General features: G+C 48.9%; 1 protein-coding gene and 1 long non-coding RNA gene across 3 annotated transcripts in view; one reads left to right on the plus strand and one right to left on the minus strand.

The window, feature by feature from the left end:
- The window catches only part of ADGRD1 (adhesion G protein-coupled receptor D1), a 184,456-nt gene that overhangs the window by 23,064 nt on the left and 134,587 nt on the right, over positions 1-26,805 (plus strand). For both annotated transcript variants that reach the window (XM_004054164.4, XM_004054165.4), the window contains 7 exons: positions 5,347-5,526; positions 10,536-10,790; positions 14,479-14,543; positions 15,704-15,859; positions 21,337-21,396; positions 24,124-24,241; positions 25,155-25,265. In XM_004054164.4, coding sequence (XP_004054212.2) covers positions 5,347-5,526; positions 10,536-10,790; positions 14,479-14,543; positions 15,704-15,859; positions 21,337-21,396; positions 24,124-24,241; positions 25,155-25,265 — 945 coding nt within the window. The remainder of the gene's footprint in view (positions 1-5,346; positions 5,527-10,535; positions 10,791-14,478; positions 14,544-15,703; positions 15,860-21,336; positions 21,397-24,123; positions 24,242-25,154; positions 25,266-26,805) is intronic.
- Positions 4,461-17,436, minus strand: LOC134756598 (uncharacterized). The gene is made up of 3 exons (XR_010129455.1): positions 17,362-17,436; positions 11,848-14,602; positions 4,461-4,520 (listed from the first exon to the last, which is right to left on the minus strand). It is a non-coding gene; the product is annotated as an uncharacterized lncRNA (long non-coding RNA).

The raw sequence follows: 26,805 nt of genomic DNA on the forward strand, positions 1-26,805 counted from the left end.
GTGTTTTTCTTTTAAAATTAACATTCAATTCTGGCAGGACACAGTGGCTCACACCTGTAATCCCAACACTTTAGGAGGCCGAGTCAGGAGGATTGTTTGAACCCAAGAGTTTCAGACCAGCCTGGGCACCACAGGAAGACCCTGTCTCAACGAAAAAAAAATTAGCAGGGCGAGGTGGTGTGTACCTGTCATCCTAGCTACTCAGGAGGCTGAGGTGGGAGGATCACTTGGGCCCAGAAGGTCAAGCCTGCAGTGAGCCATGATTGCACCACTGCACTCCAGCCTGGACCACAGGGCAAGACACTGTCTCAAAAAAATTCAACCTTTATATATGGGAAAATTTCATTTAAAAATCTACACTTCTGACTTCTCTTAAAATATGAGAACTGCTCCCCTGCACCCCACTGGCAGCAGTTGGTCAGGGGTAAGGAGTGACCGCCCCTTAAGGCAGGGCCAGCATTTTCCAGTTGTCCTCAGCCTGCAAGACTCTCTGCTGTCTGTCGCTGTGACTGAAGGCGGTGGCCGTTCCCTAGGATGGCCTGCGTGTGGCTTTGTTAGAGGAGCAGGGAAAGGGGAAAGGGAATAATTTCTTATTCCCAAGGGGAAAGTGAGTGTCCTACAGCCCCAGTCATTTCAGGAAGCGATTAGAGTGGGGCTTCGGGGTGGGGGTGTGGAGTGAGAATTTTAAAGGCTCGATATGCAAACGAGTGTCTCCTTCTGGCCACACCAGGCACAGGGCCCATGAGGCAGCCGGGAAATGGGCTCTGAGTCTTGCGTGAAAGCGTATGGGACGCGCATCCTCGTGGCTCTTTGGGAAACGCGGTGGGCCACAGGCTGGTCCGGGTGCCAGAACGGCCATCAGACCCTGTCCCTGCCTTGCTCCGGCTCTGTTCTCAAGGCTGCTTTCCTGGTGTGGGAGCAGCATCCACTCAGAAGCTCCAAGTTCTGGTTTTGTCAGGTGAGCCTGCCCATGCCTGGGTCAGTCCTGGTGATTCTGGTCGGCCCAGCCCGAGTCAGCCTTCAGGTGTGTGGTCTGTGGTGACTGGTGTGGGGGTACAGACGCCAGGCGGGCCCGCGTGCCTGTACAACCTCGCGCCCTCCTGGGCCGCTGCTTCTTTGGCATGTGTTGATCATGCTCTTGCACGGTGCTGAGTCTGTGGGCCTGGGAAGGGCAGCTGCATGCATGATCTCCAAGGAAAGGGCGGGAGCCACAGCACAGTGATTACAAATGCAGACTCCAGATCCAGGCTGCCTGGGTTCAAATCCTGACTCGTCCCAGACCAGCTGTGTGGCCTTGGGCAAGTTACCGCACCTCCCTGTGCTTCAGTTTTCTCCCCTGTGAAATGGGGACAGTAATGACCCCTAATTCACAGGTTGTTGGGAGGATTTAGCCTTAGCCCATATAAGTTCTCCTCACCTGCTAGAAATCATCCTTTGTTTTATGCCGTGGTCTTTACATATGAAGGGAATTAACTTCTCATCTAGTAAATCTATGACAAATATTCTTTCCCTAGATGGTTGTCTGTCTTTGAGTTTGTTATGGTAATTTTTTTTGCCTTGCAGAATATTATATTTACGCACTTAAATTTATTAGTCTTTTCTTATGACTCCTAGATTTTTATTTTTCCTTTTTTTGTCTTGTCAAAAAAGATCTTTCCTCATTTTATTTTTTGGATGTTTTAGGATTCAGTGCTTATAACAAGAAAAAATTATCAAATTAGTTTGTCAATATTGTGCTTGTTTCTTTTTCCTTCAGATTTTTCCTTGTTGTATTGATGGCCCAACTCCATGAGGCAAAGTTCCTTAAAAGGCTAATATGGAAGGCACATTGTGAATTTGTTATGACTCTGAAGACGTGAATTGATACTTAAATATAAGCTGTTGCTCAGGTAGAAGTCATTGTTTTGTGGGTTGAGTTAACTAAATGAAAAGCTTGGTTACCGGCACCATGGATGGCCTTCAATCTACCCTTACCTAACACCACATGGAATTTTTTTATTTTTATTTTTCTTCCTGAACAGAAAGGCATTTGGCCCAGACAGGCTCATTTTGAATTGAGTGAAAGAAATTTTAAAAGGCAGCAAAGTTTTTGGAAAAAATTAACTTCCATGAATCCTACTGGGAATTTGTTTCATAACAAAAATTTCACAACGCACTGTGCTGACTTCCTTGTGAAACGGGTTGTTTCTGAGTGTGGAGGGAAGTGGCGGGAGGCTCGGGGGGTTGTCCTGGCTTCTGTACCCCTCAGCGCCCAAGGCAGGGAAGTGGCGGGAGGCTCGGGGGTTGTCCTGGCTTCTGTACCCCTCAGCGCCCAAGGCAGGGAAGTGGCGGGAGGCTCGGGGGTTGTCCTGGCTTCTGTACCCCTCAGCGCCCAAGGCAGGGAAGTGGCGGGAGGCTCGGGGGTTGTCCTGGCTTCTGTACCCCTCAGCGCCCAAGGCAGGGAAGTGGCGGGAGGCTCGGGGGTTGTCCTGGCTTCTGTACCCCTCAGCGCCCAAGGCAGGTGTTGCAGGAAGCCCGTTCATGAGGTGGGTGTGGGTGGCGCCAGCCAGGTCTGGGGACACCAGCGTCAGCTGCCCCAGGCCTCTGTGCAACCCCCACAGTAGCACCCTTTTGCGGTGACCCACATTACTGGGCACTTGCGAGGGCTATTTTCTTTCCCAGGAGCCCTAAGGACAGATGCCGCAGGGCTTGGAGTGTACACCGTAGCCTCTCAGAGGTCCAGAAAGGTCCAGGCCTCTTCCAATTTTTTTGAGGTTCTTCTTCTCTTAAAAAATAAAATGGGGAAATTCCATACCAGGGTTATAAAATGTATGCTGCATTTTTCCGGAATCCTGCGAGGGCTTTGAACTCACAAAGGTATAGTTGTCTTGATATATTGTCACAAGACATTTGAAGGACTTCTAACAGATATGTTAATTCATAAGGCATCACAGAAAGCACGGTGGGCAATGAGACACCACCTTATACACGAATGACAAATGTCTTCTTTGAATTCAGTGACTCTCTAAGACTGTGTCCATAACCTCATGTGAAGGTAAGGCCTAAAGTCAAAATTTGGCACCATTTATAGAAATAAAGCCCAGGGCAAATATCCTTCTGCCTCTCCCCTGCACCCACTGTCCCATCATGGGCCTCTTTGGACCAGTTCTGGGCACGTGTTCTCTCTCAGCACCACTGAACCGTCTTACCCATGTGCCTGGGCCAGGCTTGGCGGGGGTGAGGCAGCTGGATGTATTTCCAGCTGTCACGGGCAGAATCCAGACAGGCAGCTAGTGTCACACACACACACACACACACACACACACACACACACACACACTGGAGTTTACACACAAAGAAAGACCAGGTGGGCAGATGCTATTGGAGGCAGAGAAGTGGAATAGAGACAACCAGAGCTCCAAAATGCAACGCCAGAGAGGCCCAAGCTCCATGGAGCCTCCAGCCAGGCCCTGCCCTGACTGCCCCTTCAGCAGACAGCCCGGCCCCCAGACCAGTGGGCGTGAGTGCAGAACAGCGGTCGGGGTGGGTGCGGGGCATGCTCAGGAGCTGGGCTTTTGCGGTTCCTCTTTTTTTTTTTTGAGACGGAGTCTCGCTCTGTCGCCCAGGCTGGAGTGCAGTGGCATAATCTCGGCTCACTGCAAGCTCTGCCTCCCGGGTTCGAGCGATTCTCCTGCCTCAGCCTCCTGAGCAGCTGGGACTACAGGCACCTGCCACCACGCCTGGCTAATTTTTTGTATTTTTAGTAGAGACAGGGTTTCACCATGTTAGTAAAGATGGTCTCGATCTCCTGACCTCGTGATCCACCCGCCTCGGCCTCACAAAGTGCTGGGATTACAGGCGTGAGCCACCGTGCCTGGACCTTCTTTTTTTTTTGAGACAGAGTCTTGCTCTGTTGCCCAGGCTGGAGTGCAATGGCGTGGTCTCGGCTCACTGCAACCTCTGCCTCCGCGGTTCAAACAATTCTCCTGCCTCAGCCTCCTGAGTAGCTGGGACTACAGGTGCATGCCACCACACCCGGCCAATTTTTATATTTTTAGTAGAGACGGCATTTCACTATGTTGGCCAGGCTGGTCTCAAACTCCTGACCTCAGGTGATCCACTTGCCTCAGCCTCCCAAAGTGCTGGGATGACAGGCGTGAGCCACCGCGCCTGGCCTGCAGTTCCTCTTATAGTAAAAACATGGAGAAATCCCACATGAGGATCATAAAAATTACATTGTTTTTCCATGTTTACATTGATCACAGTAGGACTCTGCACCCACAAACGTACAATATCTAATTGTCATAAGTTACTGTAATATACTGCCACAACACATTTGAGGGATGTCCTATCTGCTGCTGGTGGCGGAGGCAACATGAACTAATGAGCCAGCTCATTCATGCTAACATGCGTCGCTCAGACCATTTAGTCCAGGAGCAAGCCCTCCTCCCCCGCAGCGTGGGCCTGGGGTCAGGACTTACCACGAATGTGCAGACTGGGGTCTTGAAAAAGGTTTCAGCTGCTGGCCTCTCTGTATCCAACTGTGGGAAATGAACAATTGAAGATATCAACAACCTTAAAAGTGTGCTTCCCTTTGGCGAGAAAGCCCCTCTTGGGAATGTATCCTAAAGGCATATAATCTGAGATATGCAAAAGAATTTGCTTCAAGTTCTGTTTGAAAATTTCTTCAAAAAGTGGAAGAAAACCTTAAGATCCAGCGACAGGGGATTGTTGTTTAAAAAAAAGACTGTGGTGTTTGTTTAGGATGCGCCGCTGTGCAGACATAAAAGTGACAACGTGACAGTGTATTTATGGACATCGGAGGAAGTTCACGGTGGAGTAAATTTTATAGAAATGTTGTTTGTAAACCAGTGTGCCTGAGATGGTTCGTGTCTTTGTAAAATCTATTTATAGAAGAGGCTTAGGAAGGAGCCGCCCTAACCACATTTCTGGAGGAATTGGAGAGAAACCTGGAGGGTGTAGGTCTTCACATTTGCATGATCCCGGGGAGTGGGGGCGGGGAACTGCCTGGGGCTGCAGCGATCTCCGTCAGTCACTGGTGACCTTGAGTGAACTAGCCTCAGTTCCTTCATCTGTGTAGTGGGGATGAAGCAGGATTTTTGTACTTTTTAAAAGGCGAGAATTCATTTCAAACTCCTAGAAAAGTCCCTGGCACTGTGTGAGCCCTTAATAAACATGAGCAAATATCACTGTCTGGATTTTCTGAACTGAACATACACTGCCTTTAGAATGGGGACAAAATGCTTTTCGAATGAAAAATAAAAAGCAAAGAGAACCACGTGCTTGCAAGAAGTCAAGTCCCCTGCTATCTGTGAATAACTGATCTTGTGACTTTCCTCTCCTCAGGGGTCACATTTTCTTTTTTCTGGAAGACACAAGGAGAACAGTCTAGACCAATCCCTTCTGCGTATGGGGGACAGGTCATCTCCAATGGGTTCAAAGTCTGCTCCAGCGGTGGCAGAGGCTCTGTGGAGCTGTACACGCGGGACAATTCCATGACATGGGAGGCCTCCTTCAGCCCCCCAGGTGAGTGACAGCGTCGGTCCCGGGAGGCTCTGCCTGGAGGAGTGGAGTCTTCTCTGAGAATGGACGCTGAGAAGCCCAACGCAGCCCAAGGAGCCCAGGGATGCTGCTGCTTCCTGGCACCTGAGCTCCTTTCCTTTAAGGGTTGTTGGGGAGGTGCATGGGGAGAGGCAAGAATGTGCCCTTGGTAAGCCACCTTTGGGTGGTGCAGAGCCTGGGCTCCATCTGCCCATGCATGTGTGCCTGCTGTAGGTTACCTGACCACACTGACCTCAGTGATCACACCTGTGATGTGCAGATGATATTGACAGTACTTACCTCACGGTTTCCAGGACATTAAGCTGAAGATATGGTGTGCAAAGTGCAAGCAGTGGTTACATTTCTTCTTTTCCTTCTCATTTTCCCTCTTCCTCCTCATCCGCCTCCTTTTTCTCTCATAGTCTTTGGCTCTTCCTCTTTCTCTTCCTCCCCCTCCTCTTCTTCCTTCTTCTTAGTGGTATAGACTTGAAATTGTTTAAAGCATGATGAGAAGAAGCTTTTGGAGAGAGAGGCTGAAGAATCGGGGAGCAGAGGAACGGGCTGGGGGAGAGCGCATGAAGCACTGGACTGTGCGTGGTCTTGGAGGAGGGAGGGGCCCTGGATGTGTGGGAAGAGAACAGGGGTCCCTGCACATTGGCTGAGTTTGCAGGTGGGTGTTGAGACCCCGACGTGGGGCAGTAGGCTGCAGAGGCTGACGAAGGTCTGAAGTGGAAGCTGGAGAAGGGGAACAGGTGGCTGGGGACACAGAAGGACTCAGGGTGGCATGGAGTGGGGGCCTAGTCAGGACTGGAGCCCAACAAGGGAAGGGCAGAGGTGGAGGGGGCAGCACAAAAGCCTAGGATGGTCTCCTCCGGTAGGAAACATCTTTGATGTATTTAAGGGAAATCCATGTTCTGGCTCATTCTTAAGGGAGGCTGCATGGCCCAGTTATTAAAAAGCGTGAACTCTGGAGCCAAACAGGCTGGATCAAATCCCACCTCTGGATGTTGGTAGTTGTGTGAACCTGGGCACCTTCCCCAACTGCCCTATGCCTCAGTTTCCTCATTCATAATATGACAGCAATAGCCGTATCACATCATAGGGTGACACTGAGAACTAAGTGGGCTGCTATGCATAAAGCGTGGAATGATGGCACAGTGGGCCCAGAAGGTGTTTGCCTTCTTCTGTGGATGCTCGGTGTGCTCGGACCAGCTTGTACCTTAACCTCTGTAAAGTGGGGCAGTTCAGCAAACATCTACTTCAAATTTGCCCTCTGTGATCCCTAAGGTCAGAAATAATCTCTGCCTCCCTCCCCTGACACAGAACCATCTGAACCTTGTCCGTGACCTTCCTGTTCCACTTACTATCAGAGTCCGATTGTAAGCAGCTTATCTCTCTGCTCCTTGGGGCTGGTGGAACATGGTTTCAGGCATCCATTAGGTTCTTTGACCTTGAACAAAGGTAAAGTATGCTCAACTCTGGCTGCTTTTCCACCCAGGGAAAGGGTGAGAATTAGAAACACTTCTGGCTGGCAATGTGCTCTCTTTTGTGCATTGAAGGCGTTTGTTATTCTTACTTTCAAACTCAGGGGCAATAATACTTTGGACCAACCTAGGGTCCAAGCATGCTCCAGAGACTCAAAATTATCAGAAAGTTGCACAATCTTGAGCAAGAAGCCCTGATGTCATTCTGGGTGATCTAAGATGCATAGCTGGCTAGAGGTGATGTGTGTCCTTTAAAAGGGCTGCCCTGTTCCTTCCAGCAGCAAGCTCAGGAGGACAGCTTACCACACACGCTGGCAGAACAAAGGGAACCTTTGTGGGGGAATCAACAGTCAAAGTCTGATGAACATTCTTGTTGATGAGTGTGGTTCTTGTGCCAGAGAGAAGAGTAACACAAAAGCTGGTTGATGGAGGTTCCTGAATGAGCAGGGAGGTTGGTCTTCCCTCTACCAACTCACGCCCATGTTGGTTAACATTATACGCCCTTGCTTAGAGCACAGGCTGATGCCAATGGCCTGTGGGCTGAGTTGGGTCCTCAGATGGGTTTTATGGTCCTATATTGTGATTGCCTAGGCCAAGTTTGTAAGAAAAATATTTGGAATGATTTACGATCATTAGTTATGATTTTATTTTAAAATTAAGATTTTCCAATTTCTCTTGGAAATAAAAAGACTGGCAAGGCAGGCTCTTCATCTCTCGTGTTACTGATGGGGGAGGTGAGTAGGGGCCACCTCGTGATGGGGCAGCCACCCTTCCATGCACTGCAGTCAGCACAGAAGCCACGTCCTCAGGGAAAGCTCGTTACTGTGCTTACCTGCTCCTTGGCCTCTGCAGACTGGGTTGGTGGGTGCCATGGAGTGCCTGTATTGCTGTTAGATTTTAATAGATTTTGTTTTTTAGAACAGTTTTAGATTCACAGAAAAATTGAGCGCAAAGTTCAGAGAATTCCCATTACCCTCCGCCTCTACACAGGCACAGCTTCCCCCACTATGGACATTCCCCCACCAGAATGATCCATTTGTTACATGTGATGAACCTACAGTGACACATCATTGTCACCCAAAGTCCATAGTTCACATTAGCATTTGCTCTCGGTGTTGTACATTCTATGGGTTGGTGAGGTAGATCTTTCGCCCATTTTAAAAATTGGATTGTTTTTCTTTCTTTTTTCCTTCTTCCCTTCCTCCCTCTTTTCCTTCTTTCCCTCCCTCCCTCCCTTCCTCCTTCCTTTCCTCCCTTTCTCCGTCCCTTCTTTCCTTTCCTTCCTCCCTTCCTTCCTTCTTTCCTTCCTTCTTTCTTCCCTTCTCTCTCTCTCACTCTCTCTCTCCTCTCTTCTCTCTTTCTCTCTTTCTTTCTTTTTCTTTCTGACAGGATCTGTCATCCAGGCTGGAGTACAGTGGTGCAATCATAGCTTACTGCAGCGTTTAACTCTTGGGCTCAGGTGATCCTCCTACCTCAGTTGCCCAAGTAGCTGGGATTACCGGCATGTGCCACCATGTCTCACTAGTTTTTTTTTTTTTTTTTGGTACAGGTGAGGTCTTACTTGGTTGCCCAGGCTGGTCTCAAACTCCTGGCTTCAAGCGATCCTCCCATCTCAGCCTCCCAAAATGCGGGTTGTTTGTTTTCTTACTGTTGAATTTTAAGTTTTTGGGTATATTTTGGATAATAGTCCTTTATCATGTCTTTTGCAAATATTTTCTCCCCATCCGTGAGTTGTCTTCTCAGTCTCTTGACGGTGTCTTTCACAGAGCAGACATTTTTAGTTGTAAGGAAGTCCAGCTTGTCAATTATTTCTTTCATGGATTGTGGCTTTGGTGTTGGATCTAATAAGCCATCACTAAACCCAAGGTCATTTAGATGTTTTTCCTATATTATCTTCTAAGGGTTTTATAGTTTTGCATTTTATATTAGACCTATAGTCCATTTTGAATTAATTTTTATGACAGGTTTAAGATTTTTTTTTGTTTTTTTTGAGATGGAGTTTGGCTCTTGTTGTCCAGGCTGGAGTGCAATGGGGCGATCTCGGCTCACTGCAACCTCTGCCTCCCGGGTTCAAGCAATTCTTCCTGCCTCAGCCTCCTGAGTAGCTGGGATTACAGACACCTGCCACCACGCCCAGCTAATTTTTTGTATTTTTGTGGAGACGGGGTTTTGCCATGTTGGCTAGGCTGGTCTCGAACTCCTGACTTCAGGTGATCCACCTGCCTCGGCCTCGCAAAGTGCTGAGGTTACAGGCGTTGAGCCACTGCGTCCGGCCAAGATTCTTTTTATTTTTTGGAACGTGGATATTCAGTTGTTGCAGCACCATTTGTTGCAAAGACTCTGTTTGTTCATTGTACTGCCTTTTCTCCTTTGTCAAAGATTGGTTGACTGTATTTTTATTGGTCTATCTCTGGGCTGTTTATTCTGTCCCACAGATCTATTCATCTGTTTTTTTCCAATGCCACACTGTCTTGACTACTGTAACTTTTTATAGTAAGTCTTGAAATTGGGTAGTGTTGTTCCTCCAATGTTGTTTTTCTCCTTCAATATTGTATTGGCTATTCTGGCTCTCTTCCTTCTCCATAGTTTATCAATATCCACAAAATAACTTGATGAGATTTTTACTGGGATTGTGTTGAAGATATAGATCAATTTGGGAAGAACTGACATCTTCACAACATTGAGTCTTTCTGTCCATGAATATGGAATATCTCTCCATTTATTTAGTTCTTGTTTAATTTCTTTCATCAGTTATATAGTTTTCTTCATATATAGCTTATAAATGTATTGTTATATGTATTTCTTTTTCCTTTTTTGGCACCAATGACAATGGTAATGTGTTTTTTAATTGTAAATTCTACTTGTTCGTTGCTGGCAGATGGAGAGCAATTGACTTGTATATTAACCTTGTAGCCTGTAATCTTGCTATGCTCACTCATTAGTTTCAGCTTTGTTGTTGATTCTTTTGGATTTTCTACATAGACAATCACGTCATCTGTGAATAAATATAGTTTTATTGCATCCTTCCCAATATGCATATTCTTATTTCCTTTTTTTTTTCCTTTTTTGCCTTATTGCATTAGTTAGGACTTTCAGTACAATGTTAAAAAGGAGTGGTAAAAGGGGACATCCTTGCCTCGCTCCTGACCATTTTTTTCTTAACTGAGCTTATGGTCTGATTGGTTGGCACTTGTGCCCTGCCATTTTTCAAATATTTTAATCATACTTGCCTGTGGGCATTTGAATTTGTAACTACTACGTTAAAATAACAAGGAGTCTCCTTGAACTGCTTCTGGAATTTAGGGCATGAAGACAAAAAGATAACATCTTTCCTGTGCTCCAAAGGACTGGGGAAAGTCAGGTCTGTGTTATACCTTGTATTAGGACCCACCACAGTTAACAGTGATTGATCATCTTAAGAAAGAAGGCTGTGCCTACGAACAGGAAAAACCTGTGCATGGGGAGCTCATTCCCACAGCACTCAGAATGGCGATCTTCACTCTTTTCCAGGCCCCTATTGGACTCATGTCCTATTTACATGGAAATCCAAGGAGGGCCTGAAAGTCTACGTCAACGGGACCCTGAGCACCTCTGACCCGAGTGGAAAAGTGTCTCGTGACTATGGAGAGTCCAACGTCAACCTCGTGATAGGGTCTGAGCAGGACCAGGCCAAGTGTTATGAGAACGGTGCTTTCGATGAGTTCATCATCTGGGAGCGGGCCCTGACTCCGGATGAGATCGCCATGTACTTCACTGCTGCCATTGGTCAGTGAGTGTGAAGGGTTGGGGCAGATCCGCTGTCTGTTCCCAGGGTCACCCTGGTATCAGCCTCCTTTCTCCCCACTCTCCTGTTATAGCTATCAGCACTGCAGGCGTCAGATGTGTCCTAATGAACCTTATAAACACAGTTGTGTGTTAGAACACCTGTTCCCTGAGATAGAGGAGTTAACAATTTACTAGAGATGCTTTGAGATGAATATTGTTCTGTTGATCATCACGGGGTTTCAAGGTATATGTGATGAAGGATTATAGAAGGCTTTGGAGAGCAAATATTCCAGATCCATTAGTATTTTTGATCAACAAATGTTAGCCGTGTGCCTCCCAGGGGATGGGCCCTTGGAAAGCCCCAAAGATACCTCTTCCTATTCAGCACAGGGCAGTTGTTCGGGGCAGGGGCCTGTGGGTAGGTGGACTGGGGTTCAAATATTCATTGTGCCATAATGAGCTGTGAGACTTTGGGAAGTCATTTTTAAAAACTGAGGTCAAATTCATATAACATAAACATAACCATTTAAAAATGAACAAGTCAGTAGCACTTGGCACATTCACGGCGTTATGCAGCTGCCACCTCTACCTGGCTTGGAAACATTTTCATCCCCCCAAAAGGAAACCCCGCACCCAGTGAGCACAGTCACTCCCCATCTTCCCCTCCCCCAGACTCTGGCAACCATGAATCTACTTTCTGTCTTTACCTATTTTGGAGATTCCACATAAATGGAAATGTGTAACGTATAACCTTTTCATCTTAATCTCTCAGATTTTTTTTTGCTCTGTTAAATGGATAAAAATACTACTACTCCCTTTCTGGGGGTGATGTTGATAATAAAATGAGAAAAGGTGTGTAAGGCCATTAGCACAATGCCTGGCATATGGCAAGAATCCAGTGGTTCTTAGCTGTTTTTAAAATTAATATTCATCTTTCCCCTACAATTCCATTTTCATGCTGCCCACAAGTGAATGCACCATTTTTTCCCCAATGGGTTTCTTTATTTCCACATAAAATAATCTGCTAAAAAATGACAGACCCCATGTAGGTACTCACAAACATGCGGCTGCTGCTTCACTGGGACCCAGCACAGCGGATGTCAGGACCGGGAGAGAAAGGCCTGAGTTCCAGACGCTGCCTGCCCTCGTTCCACTTCTGACGTTGAGTCCCTCAGTTGTTAGGACCCTATTGATTGTATGACAGAAAACCCAATTCAAGATAACTTTAGCCAAGAAAGCCATGTGTTTCTTTTTCATCTCTTGCAATGGAAGCTCTAGGGGAAACTGCTTCAGAACTGGTTTGGTCCAGGTGCTCACATGATGTCAGTGGGAATCTCTGCGTTTGACCCTGCCCTCTTTTGTTAGCCTCGTCCTGGTGCCAAGGTGGCTGTCATGCTTCTAGTGTTGCATCCTCTGCCCTCAGCAGCCTCTGTGGAAAAGAGGGAGCTTCTTTCTCTTATCACCTCCCATGCTGGGGCTGGGCAGGACTCACATTGGCTCACATTTATCCATGCACCTTCCATGAGTCATTTTCTGTGTCTGGGAGTGCAGAATATGCTGACTGGCTTAGGTCTGGGTCATAGTCCCCCATCCCCAGCCCCCCTGAAATGACAGTGAGGTCAGCCTTGTCCAGAACATGTGGAGGAGAGGGGACTCCCAGGGGACAATCAGGGATGTTGGTCTCAGAAGGAACAGATGCTGTGCAGGCAAAACAGCCTGTGTCCACTACAGCCTTCGACATTTACATCTTCCAGCTTCCACCCAGGAAAACAGAATGCATTCCCTCTCCTAGCACTGACAGAGGGCAAATGATAGCATCCTTCAGAAGAAAAAAATGTACCAATCTACTGCATTTTATTGCCTAGGGTTTAGAGTTGTCACTTTGAAACCAAGATATCACTTGTATTTATGTTATGAAAAGTTTCAAACAAAGCCTGCCCTCCTGACAGTTTACTTGTTTTAGTAACACTGGAAAGAGGTGCCCTTGTTTCTGGTTCTTGTTCTTGTCAGAGCAAACCCTCATCGCCAGAACCAGAACTGAACCAGAACTGGATTGACCAGAATCCCATCGCACCTGGTGACCTGGTCTGAAGACAAGGCATATGACGTAAAGCATGTATAGGAGAATGGCTCTTGAAGTCCCTGGAAGGCCTGTGTGGGGCCCCGTGTACCACTGCTCAGTGAGTCTGACACAGCCGAGTTCAGGGCAGCCATGCAGAGTGACAACTGGAACTGAAATCCAGCCTGCTCCCAGCCAGGCCGGGCCTCGGTGGGGACATGGCCACACAAGTAGGTAGAAGTCTTTCTTTACATGAAGACCTGTCTGCATTTGAAGCTGTGCTGGGGCTGTAGGTGCCCAGAGGGGGCTTTTTTCTGAGTGACCTGAGCAGAGGTGACACCTCCTCTAATCTCATGAGCCAGAGCTGGCACCATTTGCTGACCGGTCCGTCCAGGTGTGGTGGCCTTTCCTAATACAAAGGCACAGTGCTGACCATCTGTCACCCTGGCCAGCTGTCCCCTCTCCCCTACCACTGGAATGGACAGCAGCTCTTTCTGTAGAGGAGGAAGAAGGTTATGTTCAGATATGTGTAATCGGAAAGCATGTACCTTTGGGCACTGGAACCACACTCAACACATGGGAACTGGGACCGACTGAGGACCTGGCAGATTCTCATTTTCACTCCAGTCTCCGTGGTCATTGCTTGCAAGCATTGGCAGGATCGCTGGACCGATTTTCACTATCCCTCACTCTGCTTTGTGGACACACACGAGTTAAATGTGAGTTTGACATGACTCCTCTGTAACTCATTGGCACCTGAGGAGTGAATGTCACTCTGACTTGGAGAACAGAGCGGTTCTGGGGTCCAGTTCTCTCGGCAGCGCCACACCTTCTGCGTTCACCAGCAGCTCAACCCCACCCAAACCCAAGGGCTCTGTCACTCCTGCAGCCAGCAAGGGGTGATGATATCATTTCCTCAGCTCATCCAAAGCAACTTCAAGAGATTTTCCAAAAATGAAGTAGAATATCTGGTTAAGTGTGTGTTCTCATCAGGAAATAGTGGGATTAGAAATAGTTGGGGGTGAACAGGCAGAGAACAGCAAATCATGGCTTAGTCTTCAGTCTTAAATGTCTTCATTGTTTGTAATAATTCATCATTAACCCCATGGGGGCTGAGTGCAAAGAATAGCTGGAATCCTTGGGCTAGGGGGGGCTCAGGAAGACAGTTTTCTCCACTGCTTTACTGGGGCCTATTCTCACTTCATCGATCTCAGAGGAGAGCGCTTGCAGGGCTCCTGTCTGTGCTGGCCCAGCGAGTTGTAGCACTCCTCATTTTATCTCCCACCAGTCTGGATGCAATTGAAATCTATTTCTTTTGGTTCTTTATTTATTTGAAATCGGTAATCCTTGTATAAAATCATCTTTTGATATGCTGACTTGCATGAAGGGTGTTCAAAAGCGATTGAGAATACAAATGGAAAAGTAATGTGACCTGGGAAAATCTATACGGTCGACTCAGTCAGCTGGTTTCTTAGCCCATAATTTATCTCCAGCAACATTCCTACTCAAAACATTCTCAGACTCTCTTCCATGTGTCTGAAGCCAGTACATTTTTAATAAGGACAGGTCTTCCTCGCGGTGGAAAAAGTGACCATGTTTTAGTCCTTAATCCAGCATTGTTTCTTCCAGGAAAGCATGCTTTATTGTCTTCAACGCTGCCAAGCCTCTTCATGACATCCACAGCAAGCCCCATGGTGAGCAGACGCATCTTCCTTGGTCCCCCTTGCTGATGTTCTTCTGCTTGGGCTGTTTGCTGGGAGAGAGAAAATTCCATTAGGTGTCTGGGCTCTCTGTTATCGGCAGTACATTGTCTGGGAAGAAATAACAAATGGAGGGGAAGCCAACTGCAGTACTAATTCTTGGTGCTAAGAGTGACTGAAGGGAAAACTCTCAACTCCTGCCACCAGGAACCTCAGGTGCCCAAAAGGAAATACCGGGCTCATTCATGGGACGTGGGCGCCGTGAGTGGGGAGTGAGGAATCTGCCCTGCTTGGCTTCTCTCTATGCCCTTTTCGTTTGATGTTAGAGAAAAGTTCAATTCATATAGAAAAATTCTTGTCTGGAATTAGTGTTTGTAGTTAAAGAACTGTCCTTTCTTGAGAACGTTAATATAATAGTGAGTGCACAGACTCTGACCCATCTGCTTGGGTTCAAATCCAAGTTCTACCACTTATTTTTGAGTAAGCCTCTCTGCGCTTAGTGTCATCCATCAAATGGGGACTTATTTTGTAAGGTTGTTGTGAGGATGAAATGTTAATATAAGCAAAATATTCACAAAAGTGTCAGATACATGGTAGGAGCTATATTACTATCATGGTATAAAAACATTTGACCAGCTGGGTGTGGTGGTTGCACCTGTAGTCCCAGCTGCTCAGAAGGCTGAGACAGGAGGACTGCTCGAGTCCAGCCTGGGAAACACAGTGAAACCCCATCTCTATAAATAAAAAAAAAGAGCAGCCAGGCACAGTTGCTCATGCCTGTAATCCCAGCAATTTGGGAGGTCGAGGCAGAAGGATCACTTGAGGTCTGGAGCTCGAGACCAGCCTGGCCAACACAGTGAAACCCTGTCTCTACTAAAAATAAAAAAAATTAGCCAGGCATGGTGGTGCACGCCTGTAGTCTCAGCTACTTGGGAGGCTGAGGCAAGAGAATCGCTTGAATCCGGGAGGCAGAGGCTGCAGTGAGCCAAGATTGCGCCACTGCACTCCAGCCTGGGCAACAGAGCAAGACTCAGTCTCAAAAAAAAAAAAAAAAATTAGAAAAAGCATTCTACCCAGAGTAGCACACATTAAACTTCTGTATAATATTTTGGTTTTAGTTCTTAGTAGAAACTCATGTTGCCAATTTCTTTCAGATGCCCACAGATGCCTACCACCCCATCATAACCAACCTGACAGAAGAGAGAAAAACCTTCCAAAGTCCCGGAGTGATACTGAGTTACCTCCAAAATGTATCCCTCAGCTTACCCAGTAAGTCCCTCTCGGAGCAGACAGCCTTGAATCTCACCAAGGTAAGGCTATTTGATGTCTATGTCTGGTGGACCAGGGGTGGCACCCTTACCGGGACCATAGATGTTTCTGTTTGACCTAGATCGAGTTTAAAAAAAGCAGGAACTTTTACTGAAACGTTTGGGTTTCAGGCTTCTCATGAACGACCAGCTGGTGTGGCCCTCCTAGCCAGCTCTGTACAGCTCAGCGGAGCTTCCTTTATGGGCACTTGAGTCTTCGCTGTGGTTTCCCAGTGCCCAACCTGCCTGGTCCCCCCTGTGCAGCCACCTGGCCCCCACGGGCGTGTGGGTTGGCAGCTCCTAGTCTAAATAAACTCTGCTGCCTCCTGGCAACAGGTAAAAGGTGGAGAGGCCTCACTGGCAGATCCAGCCGTGGGGCGTGGACCACAGCCTGCGCACAGTGGGAGTCCCCAAAGCTATCTAAACACTTAGAGAATGCAACATTTATGGCATTAAAATCAAGATGGTTTCTCTTTCTACTCCTCCAAATAGTTTCCAGGTGAAGGCAGAGGGTGGATCGTGGGCTCTCGTGGACTTGCTGTCTTCTGTTTCAGGGCTAGGGCTTATCTTGGTGGATGCGAAGACAGAAGGGGTTTTGAGATTGGCTCACCTTGAAAGCACAGCATATGGGTTAGGAGCAGGGTATATGGAGTCCCACGGCTGCACTGACCTTTGATCTGCAGTTACTCTGTGTCCTTGGTCAAGTGACCTAACATCTCTGCCTCACTTGGCTCCTCTGAGATGTAGAGGAAATAATAACAGCGCCCACTTCATCGGGGATAAGTGGGTTCCTATGTGCACAGAACAGTGCTGGGTACGTGGTGAGCACTTTTCAAGGGTTCTTAATTCTTACTGATTTCCTTGCTGAAGTCACACCCAAAGAAGCACATGCAGAGCCATGTGTTCAGGGACTTGAGACATCTTGGAATGGAGGGAGGTTGCCGTCAGCTTTTCTGTCCATGTAAGAGAAGTTAGACTTCTCAGATTTCATTCATTCATTCATTCATTCACCATACTAGATTCTGGGAGTGCAGGATGACCAAGTGCGAATACTCCCTGCTTTGAAGAGGCTCAGGGTTGAGGGAGTGATGACAGGTCATGGAGTCTGAGAGGGGCTTTAAAGGGAACTACATGGAGCTGCAGGACTCAGCGGTCCTGGAATCACAGAGACCTGCTTTGACCCCAGCTCCACCACTCCCGGCTCTGTGTCCGTGGGAAGGTTATTTAACCTCAGCACACCTGCTTGCCCACTGTGACACGGGGACAATGAGATCGCCCATGTGTCTCAGGTGCTTCTGGCTGTGAGAAACAGGGCCCTCTGCTTAGCGGACTTAGACTTCAGGCCATGTACTTGCTTCAGGCAACAAGAGGCCCAGAGGTGGGAATCCTAGGAGTCACTAACTCAGTCTTCACTCACAGCAGGGGCTGGATAGGCACCACTACAATTCTCTCGGCACTCGGCCCTTTTCTCGCCCAGCTGCAGGCCCCCAGCACCCTGGCCTTACCCTAGCACGTCCAGGAGGGAAAGAACGGGTCGGGGGACTCCCTCCTCGTCAGGGGGAAATCTTTCCCATGGTTCCCTTTGCTGAGACACCCCCTCACATCTCATTGGCCAGAGCTGGGCCACATGACCACACCTGGGCCAATCACTAACCAAGGGGAGTGGGATTAGCAACTAGCTCAGCCAATCATGAAGGAGCTCTAGGGTGGGGCCAAGGCTGCCCAGTGTGGGAGCGCTTCTGGGCTCCGAAGGGAAGGACCCACGGGGTGTTGGGTGGAAAGAGCGGGTATAGACAAGCTGGAAGGTCCTTATGCATGTATGCACAGGTCCGGGTGTGAGGCGCCGAGACAGGGCTTGGTATGCAGTAAGTGCTTTATTAATACTAACACTCTTGTTTTTATTGAGATGGGCTACAAGGGGTCACAGTGACAGGGGGTGCCTTCTATGCAGTTAGCACTTAGTAAACACTCACACTCCGGGCACTAGTGCCCTGCCTGTAGCTAAGGTATGCAGTCGGGGCTTCATGCCCATTCTGGGCACTGGCACCTTCCCCTCTAGCCGTGGTACACAGTTGGCGCTCAATAAACACCCACTCTGGGCACGGGCGCCCTCCCCTCTGACTAGCCATGGCTACCCTGAAGCATCCTCAGGAATGTGCAGCAGACACTTAGCAGGCTCCCTCTGTGTTTCCGGGTGTCTAGGGAAGGAGGGAGTCCAAGTGAGGATAAATTAATTAGACGAATGTTGATTAAACACCTACTTGTGGGTGGGTTGCTTCATTAATTATAAAATGGATGGCTTAATGAGCCACAGTTGCATTCTCATGAGTGGGTTCACTGATGACTTTATTAATTAAGCACATTGTGCAGCCTCTGCTCTCTGCCAGATGCTGGGCTTGGTGCTGGGGATGTGTGATGGATGTGCCAGGCATTGCCCCTGCCCTCGTGGGGCTTGTGGCCAGGGGCATGTCCAGTTAGCTGGAAAGCTGCCTGTGGGGTGCTGGTCCTAAAGGTCACTCCTCAGAACCTTCTAGAAGTGTGTGTCCTGCTCTAGGGCAGGCCGGAGCCACTGTGGCCCACCGCCTGCCTGGCTCTGTGATCTCTTCAGTCACGGGCTAGAAGGGTCTGTCTCACACCTGATACTGCAGTGGCAGCAGTTAGCCGTGTCATTGTGGCCCACACCACCCAGCAGTTCCCTGAACTGAGTGTGATAGGGTGTGGCCAGGCTGGCAGGGCTGTGGGAAGAGTTGGTGGTGGGGCTGGCAGCAGTGAGACAGGGACAAAGTAGGACAAGCAGAACTTGGGGCCAAGGCCAGACAGGCAAGCACCCCAGAAAAGGCCAGGCAGGGCTGCCCTCTGCGGAGCCCAGGTGTGGGGGCTGGGGGTGTTGGGTGGGGATGGCGTATGCGCAGTGAGGTGGGTGGAGGCCAAGGCAGCTCCGTATCCTTATTGGCTGTCTGGTTTGCAATACAAGGCAATGCAGATCTACACAGGAAACACTTTCTTTTTAAGCTTGGTCACTTTTACTTTCCTTGCTGCTTTTCTTCCTTCTCTCCCTCAGCTATACCTGAGAGTCAGAGGCTGCAAACTCATGTGGCTTCAGGGGCCAAAGGAAATGGATGGCATGGGCCAGACAGAGCAACAGTGGGGAGTGGAGGTAGTGGCAGCCTGAATGCACCGCCTCCTCTGCAGCCAGCAGTTGCTAGCGACTCAAGGCCACCTGTCTGTAACCGTTAGGGTGACTGCTTCTGATTTTGCAAGAAAAGCCCCAGACCTGGATTTTTAAAATGGAACATCTCCCAATTTTAAGAAATGGGCAGTGAACTGAAATCTTAAATGAAATTATGTGCAGACCAAATACAAGACATCTACGAGGCAGGCTCAGCCTGTGTGCCATCCCTGTGGGACCCCTGGTGTAGACCTGTTTTGGGGTATCTGGCTGGGGACCCTGGGGATGAGTCATGCAGATTTACCCAAAACCCCAGTGATCTCCGACCTGATGAGAAGTCAAAGTTTTTGGCATCCATTATACAAGTTAGTTTCTTTCTTTTTTCTTTTCTTTTCTTTTCCTTTCTTTTTTTGAGATGGAGTCTCGCTCTGTCACCCAGGTTGGAGTGCAGTGGCATGATCTTGGCTCACTGCAACCTCTGCCTTCTGAGTTCAAGCGATTCTCCTGCATCAGCCTCCCAAGTAGCTGGGACTACAGGCATGCACCACTACACCTGACTAATTTTTGTATTTTTAGTAGAGATGGGGTCTCACTATGTTTCCCAGGCTGGTCTTCAACTCCTGACCTCAAATGATCCACCCGTCTCAGCCTCCCAAAGTGCTGGGATGACAGGTGTGAGCTACTGCGCCCGGCCCCATTCTACAAGTTTCTATGGTGTCCTGGCTTCTCACCTGTCCACTAGCAGCTGGACGGGAAAATGGGGAGGGGTCATTTCCTGTACTGTACCGTGAGGCAGTGATTAGCTACGTGTGGCTTGTCCAACTAGAGATGTGCTGTGAGTGTAAGATGCACACTGGATTTCTAAAACTTTGTGCAAAGAAAAGGGAAATATCTAATTAGTAATTTCATATGGATTCCGTGTTGAAATGACAATATTTTAGGTTTTTGAGCTAAGTAAAATACATTATTAAAATTAGTTTCACCTTTTTAATTCTACTTCTTAAAAATGTGCTTGCTGCTAGAAAATTTAAAATGACAGATGTGGCCCATATTATGTTTCTGTGTGATAGACTGCTCTGGATCAAGAGTCGGCAAACTATGGCCCTTGAGCCAAATCTGGCCCGTTGCTTGCTTTTGGAAATAAAGTTTTATTCATGCATGCCCATTTGTTTGCATATTGTCTGTGGCTGCTTTTGCACTGCCATGGCAGAGTTGAGTGTTTGTGACACAGGGCGTGACCCATGAGGCCTGACCTCGTTCCTGTGTGACACTTTAAGAAGTTTGCTGCCCCTGCTCCGGCTCAGTGAAGACAGGATGGTGATTATTCCCTATTTCATTAATTCTTAAGGCCTTGCACTCTAAGGTCTCAAAAAATATTTATCTCATAAAGATAAATGAATGCATGATGAGTTTTGATGATGTGTTCTCTAAGAATTTAGTGTCTCAGAGTGTGAGGAAGAACGTGAGTCTTCTGGAGATGGTGGTTTGGTGGAAATATGGGAGAGTTCGGTCAGCCTCTAAGTTTAATTCTGATGCTGATAGTTGGAGACAAACAGGAGTGTGTGTGAATAATGCAGATGAGTGAAACGGACGTGAGCGTATGAGGTAGTGGGGATGGCGGGGTCTGGAGAGGGCTGGGGACACAGCCACTAAGCTGGTGCCGCTCAGCTGTGGTCAATTATGGTTTTATGGGAATGTGGGCTAAGGGGTGTCCAAGAGTCTGCTTTTTTAAAACGAAGTAGAAAATCTACATGTTTTCATTTAAATCTCCTGATTAGGAAACAGTAGAAATTAATTTCATTGTTTCCTTAGAATAATAGTGAGCCGAACCAAACATGGTTTTAAGGTGACCTGACCAAGGGCCTGAGTAGCTTCTGCTTTCTAGAGAGGTCATTTTCAGTTAACATGAGTGCTTCCATGTCAGTTTGGTTTCTCACCCCAAGAAAAGCGCATCCAGCAGGTCATGATTTTCCCACATGTCTCTCCACTCCGCAGGCTTTCACTGAGGGCCTGACGTGTCCCCCAGGCGCTGTGCTAGGGCCCCTGCCGTCACTGAGCAGTGTTCATTCTGACGTTCCGGTGCTGGTCACTGACTCGACAGGGCTGCCACAGGAGCAAATAAGATAACGTCCATAAAAGGGCTTCATAACATATCATGTGGTCCATGACTCAGCTATTTTTGTTGACTGCCGTGCATAAAACTGAACTGGTGGTTGATAGAGACCCATTGGAAGATGCGGGGAAAACTGAAGGTCTTCAAGTTTGTTGCCTAAGGACGGGTGCTGAGCAGTGTCATTTTGTTCACCTTTAGACCTTCTTAAAAGCTGTGGGAGAGATCCTTCTACTGCCTGGTTGGATTGCTGTGTCAGAGGTAAGAGAAAAGAACATGGTCGGTCACGGTGGCTCATGCCTATAATCCCAGCACTTTGGGAGGCCAAGGTGGGTGGATCACTTGAGGTCAGGAGTCAAGACCAGCCTGGCCAATGTGGCAAAACCCCGTCTCTACTAAAAATACAAAAATTAGCCAGGTGTGGTGGCAGGCACCTGTAGTCCCAGCTACTCAGGCGGCTGGGGCAGGAGAATTGCTTGAACCTGGGAGGCGGAGGTTGCAGTGAGCCGAGGTTGTGCCACTGCACTCCAGCCTGGGCAACAGAGTGAGACTCTGTCTCAAAAAACAAAAAAAAAAAGAGAGAAAACATTTTGATCTTCAAAACATATGTGCCTTGGGAACCATTTTGTCTTCCTAGAAGTGGCATAATATGGCCCAGTCACATCCACAAAAAGAATGATGTATCTCCCAGTCCTGACATCTGGGATATAAGAGCTCATTTTGAGTAGACATGCAACTGATTCAGAATGTCTTGTCCTCTAAGGCAAAAGAAATGCACGTGTGTCAGTAATGTGTTACTGTCCTAAACATGGAAGAAGGAAATGATGGTTTTTTCCCCATGAGAAATGTGTACTTGGTTCATCTTGGTCATTTCATGTAATATGTATTTTTTTTTTCTTTACCATCCCATCATTCTTGAATGATAATAGAAAGCTTTTTATGTTAAAAGTCACTGGATTTAATAAGAAAAAGGAGAAAACATGACAATATGTACTTCATGATTAAGGTGCAAAAAAAAAGCTTCTCTTGTTCTCTTTACTCAAAATAGCTAGAAAAGAGAATGAAATAATTTTTCCTTTATTTCTGAAAATAACTTGATTGTACTTATTTAAAAAGAAAACAAATAAATAGTTGTGGAGAAGTTAGAAAATGCAGATAATAAAAAACAAAATAAAAATCACTTCAAATCCTAAAACTGAGATTATTACCATTCTTGTATATTTCCTTATAGTCTAGTTTTCAATTCACTTATATATGTATTCAACAAATATATTGTATATTTGACTTAATTTGTTTTTCCTTAATTATGTCAATAACACTTTCCAATGATACTAAGTATTCACCTGCAACACTGTATTAGTCAGGACAGGCCAGGGTGCACTGCAGTAACAAATAGATCCCCACATCTCAGTGGCTCAGCACAGTAGAAATTTACTTCTCTGCCATGCAAAGTCCAGAGTGAGTCAGAGGAGCCTCTTCTCCACCCAGATACTCAGGGATCCTGGCTCCATCTGTCTTCTGGTGCTGGCTTCTCAACATGTGGTTTCCAAGGTTGCCAGGCAGGGGCAGAGAAAGGTGAGGAGGACTCTTAACTGCCTTGGCCCAGAAGGGTCCCGACCACACCACCATGAAATTAAAGTGCTCCTTCTCCCAAGCCCTGATAATATTTAAAAATGTTTGCCAGTTTGAGGGCAGAAGTGGCATTTTATTCTCTCATTATTAATAAGATTGCATTAGAGTTTACATTTGATAAACTTTTGTTTGAATAATTTCAAGTGGAATGAGATTAGGTTTAACAGTGGCAAAGGGAGAAAAAAAGGCTCAAGAATGTAAGATGGATACAGTCTTACCTAGAAAACAATTCCTTTTTAAAAGGTTTGACCTTTTTCATGATTTCAAGGGGACTTTGTGTCCAAAGCTGCAGGCTGGGAACGCCCAGAGGACAGCCAATGGAAGATCCAGGCAGACGTATTTTGTGCATGATTTTAAATTAACTGCTTTTGAATGCAAAATATGCAAATCTGTTACAAAATATGAATAACCAGGAAACTGTCCAGACTCAGGCAGGGTCCAGTATGCATTAAAGAGAACGCATGAATCGGTCTCTACCCCACAGAACTGCATGCCAGAAACACAGACTTCCATGTGCTTAACTGGGCCTGGCTGACTGAAATCAGGCCATGGGCCTAAAAGCAAATGTCTAAAATTGGCCTCAGCATTCTATTTCCAGCTCATGAGGCTCTCCTGGAGTGCGTGTTTGTGGGAGAATGCTGAGGACTTAGCAGCAGGCAGGTGCTTCCCCAGAAAGGCGGGAAGAGAAGCAGTGAAGGCAGAGCTCACTGGCCCAGCTCAGCAGGGCTTAAGAGAGGCCTCTCCCCTGGTGACGTGTGTCTGAGGATGAGGGCCCCCTGCTTTCTTGGGGGCAGTGTCTACCAGGATCCTCTGCTCTGGAACTCAGAAAGGAAAGAGGGCTCTTGGAGTAGAAGGCAAGCACCTGGGAAGTCAAGGCAGCCAGAGATAGCTCTGGGTGCCGGCACCTCGGAAGCAGCCACCCTTCACGGAGAAGGGGACAGAGCTGCTGGTGTCCCCATCCCAGAGTGGACCTGGGGGCGATCAGCCCCTCCTCGTGAAGCACAGGGAGGCAGGGGGAGGGTCTGGGATGTGCTGAGGGTCCCTCTGTGAGTTCAGGGAGGAGGCAGGACCAGGAGTTGGGTCCCCTCAGTCCCCGTGTCTAAGTGTAGAAACGCAGGAGCCGGCGATGGCTGGGGTGATGGGTCCACCTGGGCTGTGTCCGTGCTCCGTGAGCTCAGTCGGGCATGTGGCCTCCGTGTGGTCCCCTCCTGATCCATGGGAAGGGGCAGTTGTGTGACTTCTTCCTCCCTCGTGGCCAACATGGGGAAACTTGATTTTGTGTGCTTGGTGCACCTGCCTGGTGCCCTGGCTGAGTGGGGTGGATTTTCATGGCTCCTGGTGCTTGTGTTGCTGCAGGACAGCGCCGTGGTACTGAGTCTCATCGACACTATTGACACCGTCATGGGCCACGTATCCTCCAACCTGCACGGCAGCACGCCCCAGGTCACCGTGGAGGGCTCCTCTGCCATGGCAGGTAGCTGTCGCTTGTAAGGGTGAGCCACATGGCAGGGGCGGGGGCTGGAGGCTGCGTTTCACTGCCTGTCTTTTTACACCCTTAGCAGAGAGTCTCCCTGACTGCTCTGCCTGGCGCAAACCACATTTGGAAGGAAAACCCGTGGTCAGATCAGGGCAGGTGTGTTCAGCCATGATATGCAGACGGGGCCCATAAGCTTTTCCCAGTGACTTGGGAGCCAAGCTCCTGCCCTGGGGCGATGGTCTCGGTTCAGAGCAGGAGGCAGGAGCAGGAGGCAGAAGCATCAGTGCCTGCAAGAGTCTGTGGAATAAAAGGGGCGGCCTCGGGTTTCTGGAGTCAGCTTGCTCTCAACTGGGCTCCAGGATAATTGCCACAGTTGTCTAATTGTAGAGGCAGAGGTGATGACCTTTCGATTTTAAAAGTCTTTACCAGGAGTGCATTATCGTGCTGATACTTCGCTGCAAGAGCCGAGCTGGGGAAAATGGGCTGAAGCTACAGGGGTTAGTTTAGTCGCAGTTTGTTGGCCCAGAACTCTCCCTCCGGGCCGTGTTGCCCTCGCCTGCTGCGCTTGGGGAGGAGCCGATGTCACCGCATCGCTGAGCACAGCCCATCCTTGCACCGGCCTTGAGAGCTGGGGGCTGTGCTGGGGCGGAGGGCGCCCCAGGTGAGGAGCCGCGCGCCCGTGGGCCGGAATGCTGAGCCTCCCCGTGGCAGTCACTGCCTGGGCTCTTCATTGCTTTTTCCTTTTTTTTTTTTTTTTTTTTTTGAGGCCGTGCTTTCTAAAGGTAATTATACTTCCCGTGGGGAGCTTGTCCTGTCCAAAAAGAAAAGCAGACGGGGTTTTGCAGTCTGATTTCCTGCAGCCTGTGAGCTCTCTGACGGGACTTCCGCTCTCTCGCTCCTTCCACCGCAGAGTTTTCTGTGGCCAAAATCCTAACCAAGACCGTGAATTCCTCCCATTACCGCTTCCCGGCCCACGGGCAGAGCTTCATCCAGATCCCCCACGAGGCCTTCCACGGGCACGGTGAGTGTGGCTGCGCCGGACTCCCTTCCGGGGCGGCTCCCTCAAGTCTTTCTGAAGAGTCCCCAAGCTTTGCTGGGTGCCCACCGCGCCAGTGAGCTGCGGTGCTCCCCCGGACGGCCTGCGGTGCTCCCCTGGCTGCCTGCGGTGCTCCCCCGGACTGCCTGTCCTGTCCTGCAGGAGAGGGACTCTGGGCAGCCGTTCTCAAAGCGTGTCCTCAGGCCACCCTCATGGACACACTTGAGAGGTTCCTTAGTGATGCTAATGCTGTGCCCACTCCAGGCCACTGAACTGGAATTTGGGGTGGGGTCTGGGAGCATCTCAACCTGCTCGCCTGGTGAATCCGGCCCACTGGGAAGTCATCTTACCTACATCCTCGTAAATCGGCACACACCTGGTCAGCCGAAGATAAAAAGATGGGGCCACCTCCCCTTCCTGCTCAGGTAGCTGTGGGCCAGGTGAGGGGTTCATCCGTTCAGGAACCTGCGGTTCCACTCCTGTGCAGGCCCAAGTCGAGTCACATAATAAAAAATGAGAGGCTCAGGGGACCCCCTGCCTCTGACCAGGGAGCCCTGTCGGGAGCCCAGATGGCCCTGGCCATTTTTTGCTACAATGACCGTCACCCTCTCTGGTTCCTGGAAAAGCGAATATGACTCTGCAGACATCTCCTTCCTCTCCTTCCCTCCCTGGGGGCCTCGGGCAAGCAGGGGAGAACCTCAGATTTTTGCCCCTGTCACCCTGGCCAGAGGCCACGCCCCCTTCCCAGGGTTCTGCCTTAGGGATGCGGACCAGGACAGCCCTCATCAGACATCTCCCTCTGCAGTGGGGAGCCTGTCTTTGCACCCACCACCATCTTGATTGTCTGTGGGAAAGGTGCCCTGACTGGTTCTCTGCCCTGCCCTCACCTAGCATGATGTCAGGTGTGCCCTGCTCCTAGGGCAGAGGCAGGGATGTCCCTACCCCAGAAGCCAAGGGAAGGTCCCAGGGATGATGCCACCTTCCACCAGCATCAGCAGGGAGGGCCCAAGGATGGTGCCGACATCCACCAGCATCTCCTGGCCGCGTGATCTGCTGGGAGTGCCCTGATTTCCAATCCTGGCAGAGCCGTGGCCGAGCCATGGAGTGAAATAGCAAGAGCACATGTGACCCTGCTTCATGGCTGGATATAATAGAGGTGTGGCCAGGCGAAGGCATACAGACTTCCCGGTGGCTGCTGCCCCTTGAAAATCTGCATTCTGCCTCACTCAGTGGTGCCCTAAATCCTCTGCGTGCGGAGGGCAGACGGGACGCACTCGTGGGGCAAGGCTGGAGGCTGGCACTGCCCCCCGTTGACTGGCAGGGGCCGTCTCCCTGCAGGGGCTCTGAGACCGTGGGATGCCCTGGGTGAGCCTAGCTCTCCCTGCAGGGGCTCTGAGACCATGGGATGCCCTGGGTGAGCCTAGCTCTCCCTGCAGGGGCTCTGAGACCATGGGATGCCCTGGGTGAGCCTGGCTGTCCCTGCAGGGGCTCTGAGACCGTGTGATGCCCTGGGTGAGCCTGGCTG

Source organism: Gorilla gorilla, chromosome 10 (assembly GCF_029281585.2).
Source record: "Gorilla gorilla gorilla isolate KB3781 chromosome 10, NHGRI_mGorGor1-v2.1_pri, whole genome shotgun sequence".
Classification (NCBI taxonomy): domain Eukaryota; kingdom Metazoa; phylum Chordata; class Mammalia; order Primates; family Hominidae; genus Gorilla; species Gorilla gorilla.